The 23027-nt window shown below is 42.8% G+C and overlaps 1 protein-coding gene across 1 annotated transcript in view; it reads left to right on the top strand.

Annotated features, from left to right (window-relative positions):
* The window catches only part of DOCK2 (dedicator of cytokinesis 2), a 408525-nt gene that overhangs the window by 145322 nt on the left and 240176 nt on the right, over positions 1–23027 (top strand). Inside the window, exon 26 of the mRNA XM_060008407.1 lies at positions 7000–7148. Within this exon, the coding sequence (XP_059864390.1) occupies positions 7000–7148 (149 nt within the window). The remainder of the gene's footprint in view (positions 1–6999; positions 7149–23027) is intronic.

The raw sequence follows: 23027 nt of genomic DNA, 5'->3' as shown, positions 1-23027 counted from the left end.
TAACCCATGCTGGTGATAACGTAAAGGGCTGGCTGTGAGTGGAGTGAAATTCCAAGCGAAGGCTGCCACAGGCAGGCTTAGAAATGGGGTAACCACACTGAGGACATGACTGAGGCCCTGACACACACACCTTGTGGGTTTAACCTTTCTCCCCACAGTTAGAGAGGGATTCCCAAACGTTCTCAAGTGTCTGAGTTCTGCTGGTGGAGCCAGGATGTACCTGGGATGGAAGATCAGCAGACATTTCCCTAGTGGGGCCATAAGGTGCCAGTCTCATCTTCATATGTTTCATGAGTGATTCTTTTGTCTCTACCTCCCTTCACCTCAGCTCCAGGGAGGAGAGGCAATGCCTTCTTTCTATGGGCATTGCTTTGTATCCAGAGTCCTCTGCAGACCCTCCCTCAGTTCTGGGATGAGGTGCATGCAGATTACTGTAGGACTGGTACTGAACTGGTACCTCTCAAAAAACCATGGGGGATGATGGTGTACACCAGCTACTGGAGACGGTTTGGATTTAGAATGTGGAGCAGTTACACCTTTTGTCCTCAGCTTTCGACCTCAGCTTCACTTCTGGGATGTTGATGAGAACCTTACTGTTCGTCCTGTTACATAGATGATAGCCACGTAATGTGGGAAATGGGAAGATGAAATTCTAGTCTGGATACTACAGGAGCACAGAACAGGGTCACCCAAGTCAGAGTTGGGGTGTCAGGAACATTGTCCTAGGGGATTTGGCAACTAAGGTAAGACCTAGGAGGCAGGGAGGAGTTAGTCAGGTGAAGATGGGTGGGATAAGTACATTCTGGGCAAAGAAAATAGCATGCAAAAACTCAGAAGCAGGAGAGGAGAGGCTATGGTGGAGTGATGCAGGAGGTGGAGGGTGGAGAGGTAAGGAAGGGCCTGCCCACTAAGGGCCTTCAGCTATGCCAGAGCAGCGGTCAAACTCACCCCTGGGAGACTACTGAAGCCCTTCAAGGAGGGAAGTCCCGTGGTCAGGTTTGGGTTTGGGGAAATTTCCTGCTGCTGAGATTGGAAGTGGGAGATCAGTTTGGGAAACTTGGAACAGAGGATGCAGGAAGTTGGCTTGGGGGTGAGATGGGTTTGACTTCCTGATGGAGAAGATGTTGGGGATAGAGAGAGGGAGAAATCAAGTCTGCTTGGCTGACTGTGTGCCCGAGGGTGTCTTTGCTCAGAGTGAGCAAAGAAGGAGCAGGTTTGTGGGGAAGACAGCAAGTTCAGATGTAGTTCTTAGGAGTGTTTTCCTCTGGGGCTGCAGTTGTGGCTGAGATCACAGATATATCTGTGGCCTGATGCACCTCAAGGTGGTTTTCCAAAGTGGACAAAGGATACATTTTGATCTTTCCATGGAGCTGATACTGGGGAGAAGGAGGTGACGAAAAGGACCATCTTATTTGAAGTATACCTGAGTCGTGAAATTATTTCAAAAGCATATCACACTTCAAGAGAGCTGTGAATCCAGGCAGTGGCATCTTCTGCCATAGGATAAAGGTTTCTCTGAAAAGGAAGACTCCAGAGCCCGGAAACACTGCATTTTCCTCTCTGCAGGTCGCTTTGACAGAAGAAAACTCCTTTCTATGGAAACACAGAGTTGAGTAGCTCTGCGGGTTCCTAAGTTCCTGGTCTGAATTACGGTTTGGACTTGTCATCACTTGTTGGCCGATCTCCAGGCTCTGTGGGGCTCAGTTACCCAGGCTCTGTTTGCAGGTCTCTCACGCTCATTGCCTCTACCTATAAAGATTGATTTAAGGCTCTGCAATATTTATCTTTTAACCATTTCTGTTTGTTTGCTTGACATTCAAGCCACAGTTTAGAAATGCTGCTTCCTGAAGCTTTACAGACTAATGTAATTTCACAGCTCCAATTACAAATGAGAAAAATTATTTCATTTCAAAACAGAGGAGCCAGACGCTTCTGAGAAATCATGGTTAACGAGAAGACAAAGTACTTTCTGCAAAACAGGCTGTGTTATTAATGGCTTCCTCAGCTCAAATCCCTCTGACTCAGCACGAAGAGCCCTCGTCCTGTGGGGATGCTGGTTTTGATCACCTGTAAAGTCGGTGACTTTCAGATTGATAAACCACGGCTTCTGCTGCGGCCTGGTCTGTAGCTCCCACGACCTCAGTGGTCTGTAAACAATGCAGACATGTCCACTGTCTTTCCCCCTAGCAAATACATCCTTCCTCCTGCCACTTCCTTTGGACCTCTGTTTTATGGATCATAGAGTTTTGGATGGGGATTTAATAATCATTCCGTTTAACCCTTCATCTGATACTTTGAATACCTCTTCATTATCCCTGCCCAGAGACAGCTACCTACTGCTTAAATATTTCTAGGGATGGAGAACTCACTATTAGACTTTTCCATGAGAATCTACTAATTTAGCTCAATTTTAAGTAGAATGTAAAGTCCGGTGACTTCTCAAGGAGATCTTCATTAATATCTAAAATCTTCCAACAGGCCTTTTCCCTTGCACCCACGTCTTTGTAATAAGATCTAACTGAAGTATCTCAACTAGAATACCAACAGAATGAGCTGTTTAGGAAAAACCTGGCCTTTACTATTCTATAGCTCTGTTATATGGCCACTGACAGGTTGCCACTCCCAGGAGGTAGAGGCACCAGGGTTTTTCTTGTTTACTTAAGTCTGCCTCTTATCTCTGTTGGCTCTGCTGCTGTGATGGGCAAGCAACCCCTGGTTACATTCCCTCCCATCCCAGAATAGTGACTGGCACTTAGGGAGCCTTCAATAAATGTAGTAGATGGACTGACTAAATGAATGAATGAGTTAATTAACTGCCTCAGTAGATTAACCCTTTGTCTACCTTTACACACCTCCTCTCTGCAGGTCCTGGTGATCCCATTTACAGATGGAGAGGTTTTAAGTGATTTATAATCTTGGATCGCAAAAGCCTATTGCTCTAGGCTTTAAAACATTGTCTTACTATGCTTTAAACTCAAGACCAACTTTCTTTAAGGTCTTATCAAATCTTTAGCTTCAACAGAGAACAAGAATGTTGTATCAGAGGCTAGGAGTCTAGCGGGGTAGAACCCAGCACTTTTATTCTCATTTGCCATCACCTGGACTACTGCAGTGGCATATACACTGGTCTCTGTCTGCTCTTTGGTCTTTTCTTCCTGCAGCTGCCCTACATGCTACAATGACATGAATCACCTTAAAAAAACATCTTTTGAAGACTCCCTTTGCCCAGAGAACTATGGAAGAACAAGATTTTTGTTGTGTTTTAAATTTCCTTTATTAGAATCTTTTTTATTTTACTAGCAAAAATTAACTTTTCAGAGAGGAAGACTTTACAATTCTTACCTAACTTAAGTGAAGGCACAGTTCTTATCTTCTGATGGGGTTTAATTATGACAACATCAGTGAAGGGAGTTAAGTTTCATGAAGTTGGTGAGGTCATTCATCTCCCAAAGACAAAGAGTTTACAACTTCAAATGAACTCACCTAGTTTTTCCTACAACAAGCATTTTTACACATACAGTTTCCTCTAACAAACAAAAAGTTTCAAAGTTACAAGTTAACATCTTTTAGAAGATAACTTTTAAAACAAACTTCTGCACGAAATTTGCAGGAAATTTCTTTACCCCTTTTAATAAACAGACCTGGACAAAATTTCAATGGACTAAGTATAGATTTAACTTAAATGTTATGGTAATTGGTATGTAAATATTATCCAGTCTTTTTTCTTCTCTCTCTGAACAAAGGGTAATGGCTAACTCAGCACCTTGTATTCTCAGAAGTCCTTAGACCAACCATTTCTTGAGTCCAAACAAAGTACCATTAATCCGTGGCCCATGATTCCATCTATAACATTAAGCAAAGCTGAATCAAAATTTTTGTTGCCTGTAATTTTCTGTTTCCATAGAACTATAATCTTACACCACCCATTGCATTTAAGAATTTTCCTTTTCAATGTTATCTCCTGTTATTCTACTTCCAAGAGACTATTCTACTTACCCAGGTCCATGTACTCTATTTTTATTTTTATTAAAATTTTATTTTATTTTATTTTATTATTGAAGTGTAGTTGTTTTACAATGTTGTGTTCATTTCTGCTGTACAGCAGAGCGACTCAGTTATACACATATATACATTCTATTTTTAATATATTCTTTTCTATTATGGTGTATCACAAGATATTGAATATAGTTTCCTGGGCTGTACAGTAAGACCTTGTTGTTTATCCATCCTATATATAATTGTTTACCTCTGCTAATCCCAAACTCCCACCCCATCCCTCCCCCACCCTCCTCCCCCTTGGCAACAACAAGTCTGTTCTCCATGTCTGTGAGTCTGTTTCTGTTTCATAGTTAGGTTCATCTGTGCCATATTTTAGATTCCACATATAAGTGATATCATGTGGTATTTGTCTCTCTCTTTCTGACTTACTTCACTTAGTATGATAATCTCTACTTGCATCTATGTTGCTGCAAATGGCATTATTTTATTCTTTTTTTATGGCTGAGTAATATTCCACCATTGTATACGTTGCTACATCTTGGTCCATGAACTCTAAATCACTCTCTGTTCTCTAAATCCCCACTCTCCTGATGGCAATATTATTTACTCATCAGTGACCATCTCAAATGATACCTCTTCCATTCACTCCATCAAGATTTACTGAGTAGCTACCATGATCCAGGTACTGTGTTGGGCATCTGAGATTTAGTCTGGCTGTCACGAAGCTTACACTTTGGTTGGATGAATGGACATTAATTATACTAATTAGAATTTAATTACAAACTGACATTAGTGCTCTGAGACAAGGGACGCAATTCTATCAGAGCCTATAAAGTCTTCTATGAACCTTCCAACCATAGATCATTTCTCTCTTCTGAAGCCCTCATGGTATTTTATGACTCTACAAGTCTGAATTCTTTGGTTGTGAGTGACATACACCTAGTCTGATAAATTTAACCGAAAATAAATGTATTTGGATGATAGGGAGCAGTTTAAGAATCAGAGGAAAAGCTGGGGAACCAGTCTTCAGAGAGGGGAGATTCAGAATAGCCCTGAGAGAGGAAGCAGCGAGCCTCCCCAGGGCACTTCTGTGCAGACAGATGAGCTCCAGGAAAGATACTACCCTTTGTCTAGTGATGATGAGCACAGGCTCTGCAGTCAGACTGGATCCACCACTTACTAGCTCTGTACACTTGGGCATGTCCCTTTGTTTCCTCATCAGCAAAACGGGAGAAATAACAGTATCTACCTCCTAGACTCATTGGGAAGATTGAAGTAGTTCATGCAAGAAACTTCAAACAGTGCCTGGCACATTGTAAGCGCTCAATATGTTAGCAATGTCAGCAGTAACTGTTACTAAAGTTCCCTTAAGGTGCAGATCAAGAGGTTATCCTAATTAGGGTCAGGTACCCAACCCTGGTCCAGAGGAGGGCAGGGAGCCTTATGACAGTATCCCTAGGTTTATATCCCATAGCAGGGTGGCTCACCAGGGTGAAACCAGGGTGCTGTGCCAGAGCAGGTATAGATGCTAGGCTGACAGAACAAGAGCTGATGTCTGATTCTTCCCACCGGTATCTTATTCTGTCTTCTGCCGTTGCCCTTTGTTCTGTTGCTGATCACCTCTGTCGTATTTTAAATATCTACTGGGTGAGAACCATATATTATCTCTGTACTTCCAGAAATACAGTGCCTTCCACATCAAAGATGTTCAGCACCTACTTGTTGTATTGAATTAAAATAAAATTGGCATATATGATTCACATGTCAGCTGTAGAAGCATCTAGGTAGGGATGGCTTGAAATTTGGGGGGATGTTTTTGATCTCTCAAGGTTTGCCATTTTTAATAGAAATATAGAAAGAATGCTGTGTAGGATTTCAGAAACTTCCGGGTATTTCCTGAGACAGCAAAGCCAAGAGAGTTACCCATCTTTGCAAAGGTTTTAATTTATTTAAAATGAAAGTCATGGTGTATAAGGGTGCAAGTGAAAAGTTGTTCATTTTTGTACTGTTTATGCCAGTGAAAAATGTCCATCAATAGGGGTATGACTAAATGAACAAACATGTCCATAATAGAGAATACTATAAAACAGCTATAAATAATTAACATTGATCCTTCTATGTAATAACATAGAAGGTGCTCCAAAAAATATCGGTGAATGAAAACAATCAAGGTACAGAACAATATGTGCAGTATAGTCCCCTTTTATAAAAAGGCAACAAAACCAAAATGACACTAAATGTTCTTGTACTGATAACGTACATATGTAAAACATATAAGAAGATCTTGAAAGATGATCATCACAGTGCGATATGTTTTACTTAAATGAAAAGCCAAATCAAAATGATACTACATATTTTATACTGGTATACAAACACACATACATACATTTTTATATGCACATACACATACATCTATATAGAATAGAATAACTGGTTGGTTGCCTCTAGGGAGTAGGGGTTGTGGGAGGGGCCAGAACTGTGAATAATGTTCTAAGGAAATCTTACCCTAATTTTTAAAAAAACTTATTTATTTTTGGCTGCACTGGGTCTTTGTTGCTGCGCGTGGGCTTTCTCTAGTTGTGGCAAGTGGGGGCTACTCTTGGTTGTGGTGCGCGGGCTTCTCATTGCGGTGGCTTCTCTTGTTGCGGAGCACGGGCTCTAGGCGTGCGGGCCTCAGCAGTTGTGGCACATGGGCTCAGTAGTTGTGGCTCACGGGCTCTAGAGCACGGGCTCAGTTGTTGTGGCGCACAGGCTTAGTTGCTCTGCGGCATGTGGGATCTTCCCGGCCCAGGGCTTGAACCCGTGTCCCCTGCATTGGCAGGTGGACTCTTAACCACTGCGCCACCAGGGAAGTCCCTTAACCTAATTTCTAATATTTGCATTTTTTACAAGAAGAAGATATTCATGAATTATTTATTTAATGAAATGTTATCTAAAAAATAAAGAAAAGAAGCTAAAAAACGAGGAAGCTCAGATGCCTCTGAACTGCCTTCATTCCAGAATGCCGGGACATCTTGCTTCCTGTCATCACCAAGGAACTGAAGGAGCTGCTGGAGCAGAAGGATGAGATGCAGCACCAGGTCCAGGAGAAGAAGTACTGTGTCGAGTTACTCAACAGCATTTTGGAGGTCCTCAGCTGTCAGGATGTGGTGAGTCATCGTGATGTTGTAGACGTCCTGGACTCAGACTAGGGCTGAGTTAAGTTCTAAAATATTGATGCTGATGAATAGCATTCGAAGTCTAAAGATCAAAAGTCAATGGCTTTCTCAATGGGCCTACTTTTCCAGTGACTAATTCCCTGGCTGTGAAAGACAGCTTGGGGACTAGAGTTAAGCATGTAGCATTTTGTCACCATATTTCTTGTTGGACAGGCTTTCTCAGGGTGTAGGTATGGACATACTGCAGACTTTTTAGATTGCCTGTCCATTTACCAAAGCCCTGGTTTGCAGGGATGAGGGTAGGAAAGTTTTTCTATGTCTACATAGCCAAGAAGACCCCACTTACCTGCTTTCTTGGCTGATTTTCCTTGGTTTTGTTTCTCCAGTTACCTCCTGCAGTGGTGAAACGGTTAAGACTCTTTCTGGATGAGCAGATTGCTCATGCCTAGACCCTTGAGATAGGTTGAGGCGTTAAGTGATGATAGAGAGATGGCTGTGGCAGTGAAGCCAACGTAATATTGGTCAACATCATTCAGAGATTAGGTAGGAATGAGACCAAAAGGAAAGTCTCAGTGGGAGTAAGTAGAGGGCTTCCAAAGGGCAGAGTCTGCAGAAGATAATGAGGGAGACGGAGTGGTGATAATGGTAAAGACTGAGAGGCAGTGATTAAACACAGGACTACAATTCTTGAGACTTGGAAGACAGAGATAAACGTTCTTGATTTGACTCAGGTTCCTTTTGCAGCCTTACCTTGTCCTTGAATAATGTCCAGGAATATCTGTCCTTATGTGGGCTGGTTTCAGAGGACTGGGTAGACCCAAACAACCAATAAATCTAAGTATTTGTGTGACCATTCTCTCCATCCCCTCTCCTCCCTAGAAAATCCTCAGAGAAGGGCTTTCTGGATGAACGGTATCTATGATTGACTGTATTAGAAAACTCTGCAAAACAATATTTTTTTTCCTGCTCATATCCCACAGTCAACCATTATTATCAGTTTCCCTGTATGTCTCTCTCCTGTCTTGTCCTTTCCACTCTTACCATCCTAATTTTTTCTTATCTCATTTCTAGGTAAGTGAGATACATAGCTAGCTTCATTTGTTCATTCATTCATTCATTTGTACATATGATGTACCAAGTATGTGCCAGGCATTGGGTACACAAAGGCATGTATTTTTTCTTAAGAAAATACTTATAAACATATAAATAAGCAATTGCAATATAATATAATGACTAAAATCTAGATGCATACTAGGGATACTGGAACTACAAAAAGACTGTGTGTGTGTGTGTGTGTGTGTGTGTGTGTGTGTGTGTGTGTGTGTAAGCATTTTTGTCAAGGAAGCCTTCACAAGAGAAGTGAAGCTTCAGCTGGGTGTTCAAGAGTGAATAGTTAATGATCACAACTGCTACTTAATTTGCTGTTTTCTAGACATTGTGTTAAATGCAATCCAAGCCTTCTTTCTGCTCACCCTGATCACTGCTAAGGATTACCATTCCCATTTTATAGATGAAAACCTGAAATTCACAGACTTAAAAGTTCAAGGCCAAACAGCAAATAAATTGTAGGGTGAAAATTGAAACCCAGGTTGGTCCAACTCCAAAGTCTGCATAATCGTAGGCACTGGGGATATAAAAGCATGGTCTTTTCCCTCTCATTTTTTCCTATCCTCATCCTTTTTTGGGGGAGAGGGAGTATAATGCCCCAAAGCTTGGATATCTAAAATTCACTCTGTGAGAATGTCATGGTGATGGTGTTATTTTCATAAGCATGTTCACTAGCCAGCTATTGAACTGGTTCCACTCTTTGTTATTCTATCTTTAAAAAAAATTTAAGGGAATGTTTGATCTTACTCTCACAGTGTAAAAACATGATGGTTGGCCTATTATTTCTCCAGAAACTTCCCAAAGAATGTTGCCTCTTCTTGTTGAAAAGAATTTAGTGTTTCTTACATTTTAGTAGTGTTCACGTCCGTTTTCATGGGGAAAAAAATCCTAGATGCTTGGGACTACACTAGTGGACCCTGGTTTGAGGAACAGACTTATAATGTGTTCTGCCAATTTCCTAATTTGGGTAGAGGGATGGCCCCAGTACACAGTTTATTTGTTAAGCAGCGATGCTAGGCTCTGCCTGTCCCATGGGAGTGGCCCCCTAGAATTCTATGCTGGCAGGTTGTCATCACTTTGCACATTGGGTGACACCAGACACTGGTGAGAAGAGGCTGCTCTCTCACACACCCTGAATACTTGGGACTTCAAAGCCAAGAAGCCAAGGCTCTGAGCTCCCCTTGGTGGATTGTGGCAGCTGGACTTGAGGCGTGTGGGTGGTGCGGTGTCACTCCTCACTGCCTCCGAGCGCACTGCTTTTATAGTGACTTCTGAACGTGGGGACTAGCCCGCCTCTTTCCCAGGATGAGCAACTGTCTTTGCTGATGAGTTGTTAAATACTGTTATTACCGTTGGGTTTGGTACAATGTTGGTACAGTGTGTGAGCTTCACATCTAACTTCTCCAGCTCATGAAGATGGAAATCTCTCCTCTTCTCAAAAGCTTTTTCTTTCGCGAAGAAGATTCATTCAGCAACCACTATAACTTTGAGTTAAACCAGAAATCAGAAGTTGCAAAGTGTCTAATCTAAATCTCTCTTATTCTAGTATATGGCAACTGTCAACTCTGCCTACACATTACATCACCCAAGGAGCCTTTTTAAAAGTAGCTGTTGCTAAGTTCCAGTCCTAGTGGTTGTGATTTAGTTGCCTGGGGTTGGCCAGGGCATCACAATAACATGTTCACCAGGTGATGATAATAGGCAGCCAGGGTGGAGGACCACAGTTCTAGTGCAAAAGGTCTTAAACATGATAGTACATCCCAGTGACCTGGAGGAGCTGTTAAAACAGGTTTCCGATCATTAGGTTTGGAGGATGGGGCCTGATCATTTATTTATTTATGTATTTATATTTTAAAAAATATTTATTTATTTAGGCTACACCGGGTCTTATCTGCGGCACGTGGGATATTTGTTGCAGCATGTTTAGTTGCAGCATGTGGGCCTCTTAGTTGTGGCATGAGGACTCTTAGTTGCGGCATGCGTGTGGGATCTAGTTCCCCAACTAGAGATCTAACCCGGGCCCCCTGTATTGGGAGCACAGAGTCTTACCCTCGGGACCACCAGGGAAGTCCCCTGATCATTTATTTTTCTAACAAGTTCCCAGATGATGTGGATACTGCTGGTCCAGGGATACACTTTAAGAACCATTACTCTAATGTGACCTAATTTTTTTTATCTTCAGTATTCACTGGAAATGGAAGAACAGTTGGGCTCATCCTCAGTTCTTTACCTTCTTAATTGAAGGGCCCTTTCCAGTCTATAAAACTTTGCATCTTCCAATGTTGCATTTAATAAACCATAAAACGGCAGAGTCTTCAAACACATTCATTTGTACTCATCAATTCATTTTTATGCAGTGGTGGGGACATCGCCTGTACAAAGATCTGACTTTGAAAATCCAAACCATCAGGTGTGCTGTTGGTTTCTTCAGGCACTAACTCTTCAAAATTGGAAATTTCGGAGAAAAATTCAAAAGGCTCCCAGGGTAAATTCCTGGATTTTTCTTCTGGTTGTTTGGAGCCTCTCTGTTGATAACAACATAGCCATCTATTTCTTTACTGACTTTTTCTTGGCACCATGGGATAGTTGATCTCTCCAGCCCAAGAATGGACTATACCTACTGGAACCATTGCCCAAGGGCAGAACCACGTGTAGAAATTTAGCAATTACAGTGCAGTATGCCAAGCTTCCTTCTGGGGGGCATTGTGTGTTTGGGGGTTGGGAAAGAATGTTTGTCTTCAATAGATTGTCATCGTTTGGGTAATTACAGCCCAGCACAGCAGGCCTGGCATGTGGAAGCTATGTTTTCCTGTTATTACCATATTCATGGTAACCCTGGGTGGCATATGACTCAGGGAGGGATGTCCACCTAAGCCTGGATGTTGATATTTTTGTAATGATAGTGTTAAATCCCCTCACTCAGCTTGCTTGCTGTTGCATTTAACATAGGAAAGGGACAGGCTCAGGTGTAGGATGAAAGGCCTTCTGCCTGTATTAACTCCTTTTCTCCCCCTCACCGAGAGCAAGTTTAATTGTCAACTTAGGCTACTTTGAAAGGTGGTTTCACACTGGCTTTGTTCTGTGCCTTGCTGGCTGCCAAGTAACTCATAAAATTTAATTTTGCGCCAGACCTGGAGAGAGTTGGCTTTCCCCCCCTCTTGAAGCAGGCTTTTTGTTTCTGTGTTTCATTCCTCTGACACAGACGGGAGAGTCGTCATGTTGAACCCTGCTTAGCAATCAGAGTGGGTAAAGGTGACTCCTGGCTCTGAAGAGAAGTTGGTGTTGGTTGTATCTGCATCATGAAGGCAGAGAATACACAGAATCAGCTTAAAAAATAAACCTCTGAGCCCATTGACTAGACCTGAGGGGTTTTGCCGAGGCCCTCTGTTAGTCATAATTAGTTTGGGGTTTCTGGTGTTTTTATTCATCAGCTTAGACGCTGATAGAGAGGGCTTTTGCTCATGCTTTTTCTCTTGCTTGAAATTTCCTTTCCAGTTCCTGTTCTTTTTATGCAAGTAAAATCTTAAACTCCTTTTAGGTTCAGCTCAGGTAATAGTTCCTTTCTGAAATCTCACTTCTGTGTCCTCTCCACACACACCCCTCCCGCACCTGCCAACCTCAAGGCAGGTTTAAGGGCTTCCTTCTCTGTGTTCGTAACTATGTGTTCAGACTGATATCACAGCACTAACTGCTTTGTGTTACACTTTCCTGTGTGTGTCCCATGCCAGGCTTTGCGCACAGAAGCTCAGAGAGCAAGCCTCCCTCCCCCAGCTTCACAGAGCTTACACTTTCAGCCTTCCCTCTTGCCAATTCCACTTTTACTCTCCAACTCCTGCTCCATTAAAATTCTTTCAATCCCTCAGGGGCCACACTCTCTCTCTTCTGGGCTGCTGTGTGTGCTGTTTGCTCTTGTCGGAATGCATCACCTCCTCTCTTTGCCTTGCTAAATATTCAGAAGTCAGATGAAATGTCACTCTCCCCAGGAAGCTTTCTCTAACCCTCCTCCATACCCCTCTCCTGTGGCCCATAGAGCTTATGCGTGCTCTGTCATAGCACCTGGGTTATCATCCTCTGTGGACCCATCTGCCTGTGTAATTGGGAGTGCCCTACCCTAGACTGCCCTGCCCTGCCGCGCTCCCCTTCCCCATTGCCCATCCCGCACAATGCCTATCTGTTGAAAGAACGGATAAGTGAATGAATAGGACTCGTCCCAATCAATGGCAGAGACTGATTTCTCCCTTGGGTCTTCCACTCTGAGTGCTAGGAGGGTATGCTCCTAACTCTTTTTGTCTTCCTTGGGTGTCAGGTGCAGGGGTTGAATTAATCACACTCAGTTTATGACACTTTATCCTCATTGGTCTGTGCAAGGCCCTCTCTTGTTTCGTGTGTGTGTGTGTGTGTGTGTGTGTGTTTCTTACCTTTATCCCTGTCTCCTGCTTCCATTCCCCTACTTCGCTTACCTGCTATGGGCGATTTGCCTACTGTGTTGAATACACATGTGTGAGTTTGGGTGCATGTATTTTAAAACACACAAACACATACACTCACCCTCATGTCTCTTCCTTACAGAGGAGTAGACATTGACTGCAGAAGGCCATTAGCGTCTTCAGTTCTGTTGGGGTCCCCATGGGTGGGGAAGGGACTGAGGCGTGCATAGGGAGTAGTCTGCTTAGAGGGTGTTCTCCGTCTAGCGCCACCCCTGACCTAACCGTGTGTGATAGAAGCAGACCCTGCCAGTCTGTGCTTGGGTGTCTTCCTCTGAAATTCTAGGCTCTCTGAGAATCCCAGGCAGCCTGCATGATGCAGGCTTGAAGAGAGGCTGATGCTGCCTCTTTGCATTATCATTTAGTTTCCAGGATCAATACCACACTGCAAAAACAGCAGGGTTTTCTTCTAACCTATCTGCTCCCTTGTATATTATATAAAAGGTAGGGAGACAAGGCTCGCTGAAATTCTTTTGTCTGTGGTGCATTCCAAACAGGGGACAGCCAAGTAAGTCCTAAACTTAAAGTTGAAATAGATGAGAATGCTGTACCTTCTGCTGTGTTCAGGGCCATTTCTTTTACCCGTTGCTCTTCCTCTGCAACCGTGGTGTTCGACGTGCCCTTCCTAGGCCAGTGGAATGACATTACGATGTCATGGACGGTGACATACAGGATACTTTCTCTCCTGGCACCTTTTAGCCTGCAGAGCGCTTTCTCATACATCACAGTTGTTTGTTTCTGGCCACCACATGGCAAGATTAGCTTTATTAGCCCCATTTTACTGGTGAAGAAGCCGAGCCTCAGAGAGAGACTTGGTGACATTCCTAACTAAGGTCAGAGAATTAGTAAAAGGCTGAGCCTACAGGGAATCACCTCATCTCACTCTGAAGCCAGCCTTTCACACACCACAGTACCTTCCATTACTTCATTTATGCTCTGCCATGTAAGAGCTCTTTACCAGCATTATTTCCCCGGTGGAGGTAAGAGCACAAGCTTTGGAGTTAGGCTACATTCATGTATCCATCCCACAAATAACGTAGAAAGCACCATGTGTACTACACTACATGCTAGAGCTATAGGGCTGAGCAGAGCTGGGGTGCGTCCTAGCTCTGCTTCTTATTAGCTGGGGAACCTTGGGAAGTCATATAATCTCTTGGAAAAAGGTGGTTGTTCTTTCTCTGGGTGTGTCAGGATTACAGTAAACAAGAACATCTGTGAAAGCATGCAGCCCTGTATTTGGCATATAATCTGTACCCGATACATGTGGTTTTGCCTCTTCCTTCACTATTCCCCTTCCCTCCTATGCTCCTTCCACTGTTCCAGGCGGCTTCTGAAACATCCCTGTAATTCTTTTAAGAACAGTTAAGGGCCAAGTGGTCTCCTGGAAGAATGGCAGACAGGTTCTGAGCCTGGGGAGGACTTGGTACCCCGTTAGCCCTGGCGGCAGCCAGATGCTTTGGAGGCGTCATGGGAGGCTTGCCGAGAAGCAGCAGATACCGCTGCTGGAGCAGTGCCATCGCCTGCAGGGCATCTGGACCTCGTCAGGTTTCCTGGACGGACTGGAGGAAAGTGTCATCCTGCTGTTTCAGGGGCTCTTTGGGTTATTCCGGTACTCGGGGGCTCAGGATAACCGCTGTATAATGGGGTGGTGTGCTGGAGCTGGCTCATCCCAGCTCATGAGAACCAAGTTTTAAATGTTTAGGAATTTTGTGAGTTATTTGTTAGGTAACAGCCATTATTAAAATTTTATATAGATATCTATAACTAATAAACTATATTGAAATCAAAGGTAATAAATACATACTCAAAAGTACCACTTCCTAATTATCTTACCATATTTTATTCTTATCTGTGTGCTTGAGGTTATTTACATTGTTGTGTCTGTATGGTAGAAATACATACAGATATTTAATATTATAGATATTAATATTTAATGCTCTGCTGCAGCCCGTTTCTTCCCAGTTGTGCTCAGTGATGTCACAGTGGTAGCTTGAAATCAACCATGAAGGAAGTACTCTTACCAGAAAATTGACAAACACTTAATATCCAGACTTGTATTTTTTTCCCTTCCTGGAGAGACAGTTGATAAACATTTACCAGCACACCACTGTCTGGGACTCAAAGGAATTGCCCCAAATGAGAAAAACCCACAGGCACAGGGGAGCTGCCTGTGCACTTCCGTTCTCCCCAGTGACCCTGGATCTGCTGCTTCTAAAGGTTCTCATGAGACTGGGCAATGAGAAGATGCTCCAGGGATGTAGCAATTTAAAGACAAACTAAACCCCCAACCTAGAGCAGAGATAAAGCAATGTGTTTCATTTCCCATGACAATTCTTACTGATTGGCAATGGCTTCTTTCTTAGTAGTGTGGAGAATTTTGAAGACTCATGTGGGCCAGTGAGAACGAGAGCCCAGATTCCTGCATAAGTGAAGGTTGGGGATGATGACTCTGGTGCCATGGATGTGCTGTGCCTAAACTAGATGTCTGATCCATACAGCTGTGGGAAAGTCACATTTGACAGGGAGATTATTATCTTTCACCTCAGTAGCTTTGGGCCTTTGGGCCTTACATAGGGTTTAAAGATGATAAAAAGCTCATCATTTTCAATTAGGCAAACACCTCAGTTATTGTTACAGGAAGAACCACCAATGGATACTGAACGTGATGGGCAAAAGTATGATGAGAAACAGGATATCTGCATAGTCTCAAAGTATCCTCCCAAAGTATCCACTTATCAATGACACAAAGAAAGATAGTAACTTTACAGTGGAGAAACCTGACAGACACCACCTTAACCAAGTGATGAAAGGGAGCATCACCAGGAAGGGCACACATCAGCATCATGTGCCTCCTGAGAAAGGTACTGAGAAGGACACGACACCATTCTTTTTGGGGAATCCTGCCAAAAATACACAACCTCAGTCTAATAATGAGAAGACATTAAACGATCCCCAACTGAGGGATATTCTACAAAATAACAGATGAGTACTCTTAAAAACTTGAGGTCATGAAAGATGAGGAAATACCGAGGCACTGTCACAGATTGGTGGGGACTTAGGAAACATGGCAACTAAATTCAAACTGGGATTCTGAATTAGGTCATGAAGCAGAAAATGGCGTGAGAAGGAAAATTGGCAAAATTAGAATAAGGTCTGCCATTTAGTTAATAGTATTGTACTGATACAAATGTCCTGCTTTGATAGTTGTGCTCTGATTATGCTCATATTAGGATGTTAACACTAAGGGAAGCTGGAGGAAGTATGCATAGGAATTTTCGGTACTGTTTTTGCAACTTTTCTGTAGGTCTAACTTTTTTATTTTTAATTAAGCTTATTTTTGAAGTATTTCAGGAATGATTGCTCACTTCCAAAGAATGCATTTTGAGGATGAGCAGTTCCCCAAAGTACACCTGATCCAGTGTGAAGGGCTGCTGATAGATAAGGAGTTTTCTCTGCTTTTTCAGTCAAAACAACAAAACCCACAGACAAATCACTAGCCTTAGTAGAGGATTCCACTCTGTTAACTGCCTCAATCTGTCTGGAGGTGATTGGAACCTCCGACTAAATGAGCAATTGTGTAATTACTTGACTAAGCCGACATCAGCGTGCACTAACCCAGAACTAGGCTCTGGGGACCGGGAACGTGGAGTATTGCAACCTCTCCTGGTCTCGAGGACCTCGCAGGCTACAGCATTCACTTGGGCTATTTGACAAGCCTGTTCATGCGGTAATTGCTAGGCCAGCGTTTGGGACATGAATGTCGCCTGATCTTTGTTTGGCAGGCTTGGTAAGTGGGTGGTTTGGCATAACTTACTGGATGGTTTTTGGGTCGTTTCTTCTCAGGGGAGTCACCTGGAAAATTAGAAGACAGTTTTTGTTGATGGTTGACGAGAACTCCTCCCAATAAAATGAATAATCCAACACCTTCTGCTCCATCAGCACCAACTAGAAATACTTCTGAAGGTCTTCTTCAGTATTCCTCTATTGGCTATGACCAAAGTTTAAAAGAGTTTGCCCGCAGCCAAATCCACTACGTCCTCTCTGCACTCCCTCCCGACGGCTTCCCAGGGCCAGGACGAGGGTCAGGCAAGTGAGGCACTTGCCTGGGGGTGGAGGCAAAGTATAAGTGGGCACCAGAAATTCAGTAATCAAGAAAAAGAATATTTCAGTGCAATATTTTTAAAAATCAGTATTTTAGGATTTTGTTTGTCATACATTTTTTGCATTTATATATTTTTTAAAAATGTAGCATTAAATTTTATTTGTTTTGACTAATGAGTTTCTTGACACTCCTGAAATTTTGCCTCCTGGGCAAGTGCCTTGATCACCTTACCCTCTCACCTCAGTCCTGGCTCTGTATGGAGGCTTCAGTCAACACCAGCAGCCTGCGATGGCAAAGCTAGACTCTGACCCATGAATGGGCAAGCTGGCAGCTTGCAAGAGTGGAGAAGGTACCTTTCCATTCACCCCTGTTCACAAGACTGTGGAGTATGCTGTGAAGATCAGTGTCTGTAGGGAACCCTTGCATAAAAACACAAATTGAAAGGAACAATCATTTACACTAAACATTCACTGGACCAGCCACTTGTTTTCCAAAAAAACATTTCTTGCATAATGTTTGAATTAAATCTCCTGTTCACAGTTGGGAGGCATGAGTTAAAAGCCCGCTCAGCAGCAGAAAAATATAGCTATATTTGGTCCAGGTTACAGTTACTGAGGGAACTATAACTTTGATTTGCTCAACTGGTATAAATGTAAATCCTTAAGTGAAATGTGTTAAGTGAGGAAACAAGTGCTCTGTTTTTGAAGATGCTTTTGATCCACAGCTCTGTCTACAGAGCCCCAGCTGTCATAGGCAATCTGGGGGCAGCAACCATGACTACACTAGGGACGTTTCCAGAAAACCACCCAAGAGTTCTAGAATGGACATTTTGTCAGGGCGATTTTAGATGATATTAGTCTTAGAGGTAAACACAGTTGATTTAGCAGCCAAGGTTAGAAAAGACAACGTTTAATTCCAGCACAATTTCTCCAAGCAACATAGCATGCTGAAGTTGTCTTTCACTCTTAATTTATTATCTTTTCCTTTACCTGGAATACAAACTCAACTTAGCTTTTCTCTGCAGCCACATTTCCTACTGCTTTCAGTGGCACTCTGGGTTCTGGGGAGACCCCTCTTCCTCTCCCACTAAGCCTTCCTGCTCCTTGCTCTCTCTGTCATTTACCTGTTTCCTCCATCTGAAAAGCATTGTTTTTCTTCCTTCTTCTTGTCCTGAGGGCCTCCAGTTGGTGGTTCACAGCCTGAATCTAGCCCACAGATGTGTTTTGATTGGCTTGCCAAATTATTTACTAAAAACCACAATCCCACCACTTCCTATTGTTTCCTAAGTGTCTGTTCCCATGCATTTGTTTCTGTCTCAGCCTTGTAAGTATCTCAGCTGTGACTCCTGAAAGCCAAACCTTGCCCTTCCTGATAGACCCAACCCAAGTCCCCTCGCATTAAGAAATCATCCCCGGGCTTCCCTGGCGGCGCAGTGGCTGAGAGTCCGCCTGCCGATGCAGGGGACGCGGGTTCGTGCCCCGGTCCGGGAGGATCCCGCATGCCGCGGAGCGACTGGGCCCGTGAGCCATGGCCGTTGAGCCTGCGCGTCCGGAGCCTGTGCTCCACGATGCGAGAGGCCCCAACAGGGAGAGGCCCACATACCGCCAAAAAAAAAAGAAATCATCCCCGATTCTTTTTGCCCTACCTTAGTCACTTTCCCTCCTGCATGCTGACAACTTCTGACTTATCATAGAATTTAGCACTTAATTGTGTGCAGTGTTATGTTTGTTATTGTCATATTGGACTGTCAATATGGACTGTCAATAGGACTTCAATATGTTGAAGCAGGACTAGCACTTTTTTTGTTATTTCTCTTTTCTATGAAGGTGACGTCTTTTCACCTCACTAAACATTAACTGAGCGCCTACTGTTTGTCAGGCACCGTTCTAGGCATGGGGGCGGGGGGCAAAGGTGATTAAGACAAAATGCTCCCTCATTTACAACTACCTCTGAGACCTATTTCCCAGTACTCCTAGCTCCAGTCCGTGGTCTATTCATTTTGGGGGGCACACTTGCCCTGCACCTTCCTCCATGGTTAGCACTCCTCCTACTGCCACCATGAGCTCTTTCTGAATGCATTTGTTTCCAGATCAGAGCTATTTTGAAGCCTGGGTTAATTCTCCTTATCTCTGACCCCCCAGCCCATTTCAAAGACATGTATTTACCCCAGTCGTCTAGAATTTTGACATAGACTACCATTTACTGCAAGTGCTCTTATGTGGGTGTCCTATAGCTGGTTTACAGACTCTCCATGGATAGGGCTGATTCGATCTTATATTTTTTTTCTATATTTGTACATTGCCTGGGCATAGTGCCCAATTCCGAGCAGGAACTCAATAATTAATCTTTGTGGTTTGATTGATCCTCCTATCTTCAATGAGTCTACTTTCTAGAAATACATGCTGACACTAATTTTATTTTTTATACTCAGAAGAACCTAATGAGAAAGGTAAATCTGCTGCTGTTGCATTAAAACCTCAGATAAAAAGCAGGTACTAACTTTGAGTATTGTTGTGCTCCCAAAGTTGTTATATATCAGTTTAGAATTCAGCATGCATTTTCCCACAGAAATAATGCAGAAGAATAATGGTGGTCAAATTTCCAGGCCAGCCTGTTTGAGCACGTTTAACCTATAGTGTAACTGAACTCTGGACAGAGGGTAGAGGCTCATATTTACGCGTCCATATTACATGAATAGTTTACAGAGGTGGTAGGTACTTCACCTTACCTGACTCTCATCACATTTTGCTCACCTTTGAAGTGTCTTTTAAGCCTCATGGATGCAGGGACTGCATCTGTATTGTTCACTGCCATATCCTAACATAGCATCTGGTACAGACTGTGCAGTCAGAAATACCTGTTGGTTTTCAGTGAGTTAAATTCTAGTTGAAAGATTATGAACTTTGGAGACACGTAGACCGTGGATTCACCACTAGCTAGCTGTGTGATCTTGGGGAAGCTGTATGTCCTCCCTGAGCCTCAGCTTCATATTTTGTTAGCCATGGCTACCATGTTGATACTCAATATGTGTCTCTTCTTTCCTTCCCTCTTGGCCTGAATTAATCCCTCAAAAAGTATTTGATTAATTCATTAATGATGTCTGCTTTCCATGCTGCATTGGTTGAGGTGGTGGTGACAGGGAGGTGACGTTTGATATCAGAACCTGCAACAGTTTTTGAGACCATGTGAGTTCTATATCCAGCTCTAGTTCTGACAGTCTGTGTCATCTGAGGCAGGTCACTCAAGTATATCTGTGAAAGAGTGATGATGGATTTCAGTTATTTTCAAGCTTTTCCACCTAAGTATCTCTAATTTCAGGTGAATAAATATAAACTCTCAATGTTCTGGGGATCTTGCCCAAAGGTTGAATTTATTTGAATTCAGTCTCGTGTCTTATCTTAATTACTCATGCATACTTTATTTTCTAATTCATGATAGATTAATGTTTTCAAAGCATTACTGTTATTTGTGAGTCACTCATAAATGAATGTTTGCTATAAGCCAGATGCTTTGTCAAGGACCTTATATACAGAAATCAACTCTTACCATAATCTTGTGAGTAAGCTGTTATCATGCCCCTGTTACTGATGAACAAACAGCAGATTAGCAGCAGAGTCAGAATTCAATCTGTCTAAATCTGAACGTTTCCCCTACACCTCCTCAAGGGGTAAGTAAAAACAGACTTCCCTTGGCCATCAAGTATATTAATAAAAATGCTATGCCATGTTAACTGGAAAAAGCAGAACACAAATTGTCTGCGAGCTGCAGAGGGATTTCTTAGGCATGAGAGCTTGAAGGCATCACAGAAGAAGGATTTAGATATGTTTCAGGGCTGGATTATGGGTATATTATGTCACTTTTGTTCCTGGTAATATTTGTGCAAGAAATAATGACTTTAAATAACTACTCTGTGTAATTTAGAAGTATACTGAATGGATAAAGGGATAGTTGATTTTGTTAGACATTATAATTTTTCCTGTACATTTTTGTGAGGGATCAGAAATGTAAAAATGCAGGCAAAGCTGGTATTTTTTATGTCCCCCTCTGGCTTGACAAGCATCCCTGTAGCTGTGAGTAGGTAACAGGCAGCTGTGCCTCAAAGAACCTTATGGAGAGGCACTAGAAACCTCATAAGCAGAGTTTGAAAGCAACCTCCATGGAAAGGGGAGTATTTTTTTTTTTTTTTCTGTGAGTAGAGAAACAGAAACTTTAGGGAACAGAAGAGATGTTTTTATATCTGGGGGCAAGGAATGGCACGATTCAGGGAAGGTTGGAGAGGAGTAGTTACAATCTTCCAAGCTTCTAAACGACCCCTAAAAGACTAAATATTTATCTGCTTGAAACCTATTCTGAAAGGCAAGCTACAACACCACATCCTCTTAGTTATAGGGTAAAAAGTGAAAGAAGAGAGGAGATGGTGTCTTCATATAAGAAAAAGAAGGAAAGAAACTGTCAGCATCTTTGTTCTTTGAGAATAGATAACACATCTGATATTTTGCATCAGACTCTGAATTGATAAGATGTAAATTTAGGCAATATCATTCATCTATCCATTCATCCTTCCATCCATCTGTCCAACCATCCTTCTATTCACTGACACATTGATTTTATATATTTTTTCATGTACTTTGAGCTTCCTCTGTGTCAAGGAGATACCGCACTTTGGTCATTCAGAATTGAAATATGTGGTCCCTTAGTTTTGGGAAGTATGAGTAAGGTTTTGTGGGCACCCAAAAAGAACAACGACTAATCCTGCCTGGGGTGAAGTGGGAGTTTAGAGTGATTGAGTCAGAAAAGGCTTCCCAAAGGTGATGATTGAGCTGGGTTTTCTGACTGCTGAGTCACCTGATTGGCAGGTGGCCATGGGTAGAAGGGCATCGCAGACACAGGTAAAAACTTGCTCTTAAAGGCATTCAGGTTCTTCTCTGTGGGAAGAATGAGCTGACCAAGGGTGGCTGGATTAGGACCTGGGAGAAGCAAAGCTACACCAGACACAAAAGACAACCCCTTGAAGGAGCTGGTTGCAGTCCAAGGCTAAGGTGAGGTGAACTCTGCCTCGTGATGACATTGTGATTATGGGAAGATTAAAATCACCCCAGAACTAGGAGCATTGGGAGTAGAAGATTACTTCTAGATGCTACACACTTACCAGAAAGGAACTCAATGTACTTCTAGGACTAAACACTTGCATTTCGTTCAAGATGAATTGGTTATACTAATGAATTATGCTAGACTCTCGCTCGCTGAGAATAAAAAGGGACTGAATACTCAGAAGAAGGACTTTCCTGCTTGCAGCTGGTCAGGGAAGGATCAGAGCCAGGGATTAAAGTGGAGGGCACTGAGTATATTATGGAGACCAGGAAATAGATGGCCGCCTTCTTTTCCAGAAAGCCACCAGAAACCATAGATCAAATTGGAAATTTTGGAGTAAATCAGAAGAATAAACTAGTTCTTCCTCTTTCAAATTTATTGCAGATATATAGTGGTCAGAGAGAGATAATGAGGGAGGAGGAAGCACACAACCTAAACTTTCTGAAAAGAGTTGGCTGGGGATGAAAGTAAATATTAGCTGTGTGATAGAACTTTAAAAATATTTGAAATCATCATTACAATTTGGGAACAGTGAAGAAAATCACGCATGCTTTATGAACATTAAAACAGACACATGCACATGCTCTGGGGGTCAGTGAGGGGAGAGAGAGAGAAAGAGAGAGAGGGAGGGGGAGAGAGATTGAACTCCACCTTCTCCAGATGAGGAAAATGCCTTTGTTCTAGGAGGAAGGATTTTATCAGCACCATGGAGAGCGGCACAAGTTTTGTATTGCTCGTTCCTTCTAGAGATGAGTTTCCAGGGAGAGTTTTTCTTAACTGAAAAGGCAACATCGATGTCTGTGTAACTGCACATGGAGATCAGAGGATGCACATTCACTCCTCAGACTTATTGCTCTTTTCCGGCCAGTTCTCTTGCATTTAAGATTGGCCTACTTCCTCCATCCCCTCCAGGCCAAGCAACAGAGGTTCAAGGGTAAGATTTTAAAGTCTCCTCCTGTTGGTGGTAATTCTTCTAACGTTTCTGGCCTAATTGATCTTTAAGACTTGTCAGTGAGCGAGGGCTCTGAATTCTGGCTGAGACACAGGATCCTGGGATGTTTCATGAGACCTGTTTCTGAGCTCAGT

This window comes from Delphinus delphis, chromosome 3 (assembly GCF_949987515.2).
Source record: "Delphinus delphis chromosome 3, mDelDel1.2, whole genome shotgun sequence".
In the NCBI taxonomy this organism is placed as follows: domain Eukaryota; kingdom Metazoa; phylum Chordata; class Mammalia; order Artiodactyla; family Delphinidae; genus Delphinus; species Delphinus delphis.
This window is presented reverse-complemented; position numbering and strand designations above follow the sequence as displayed.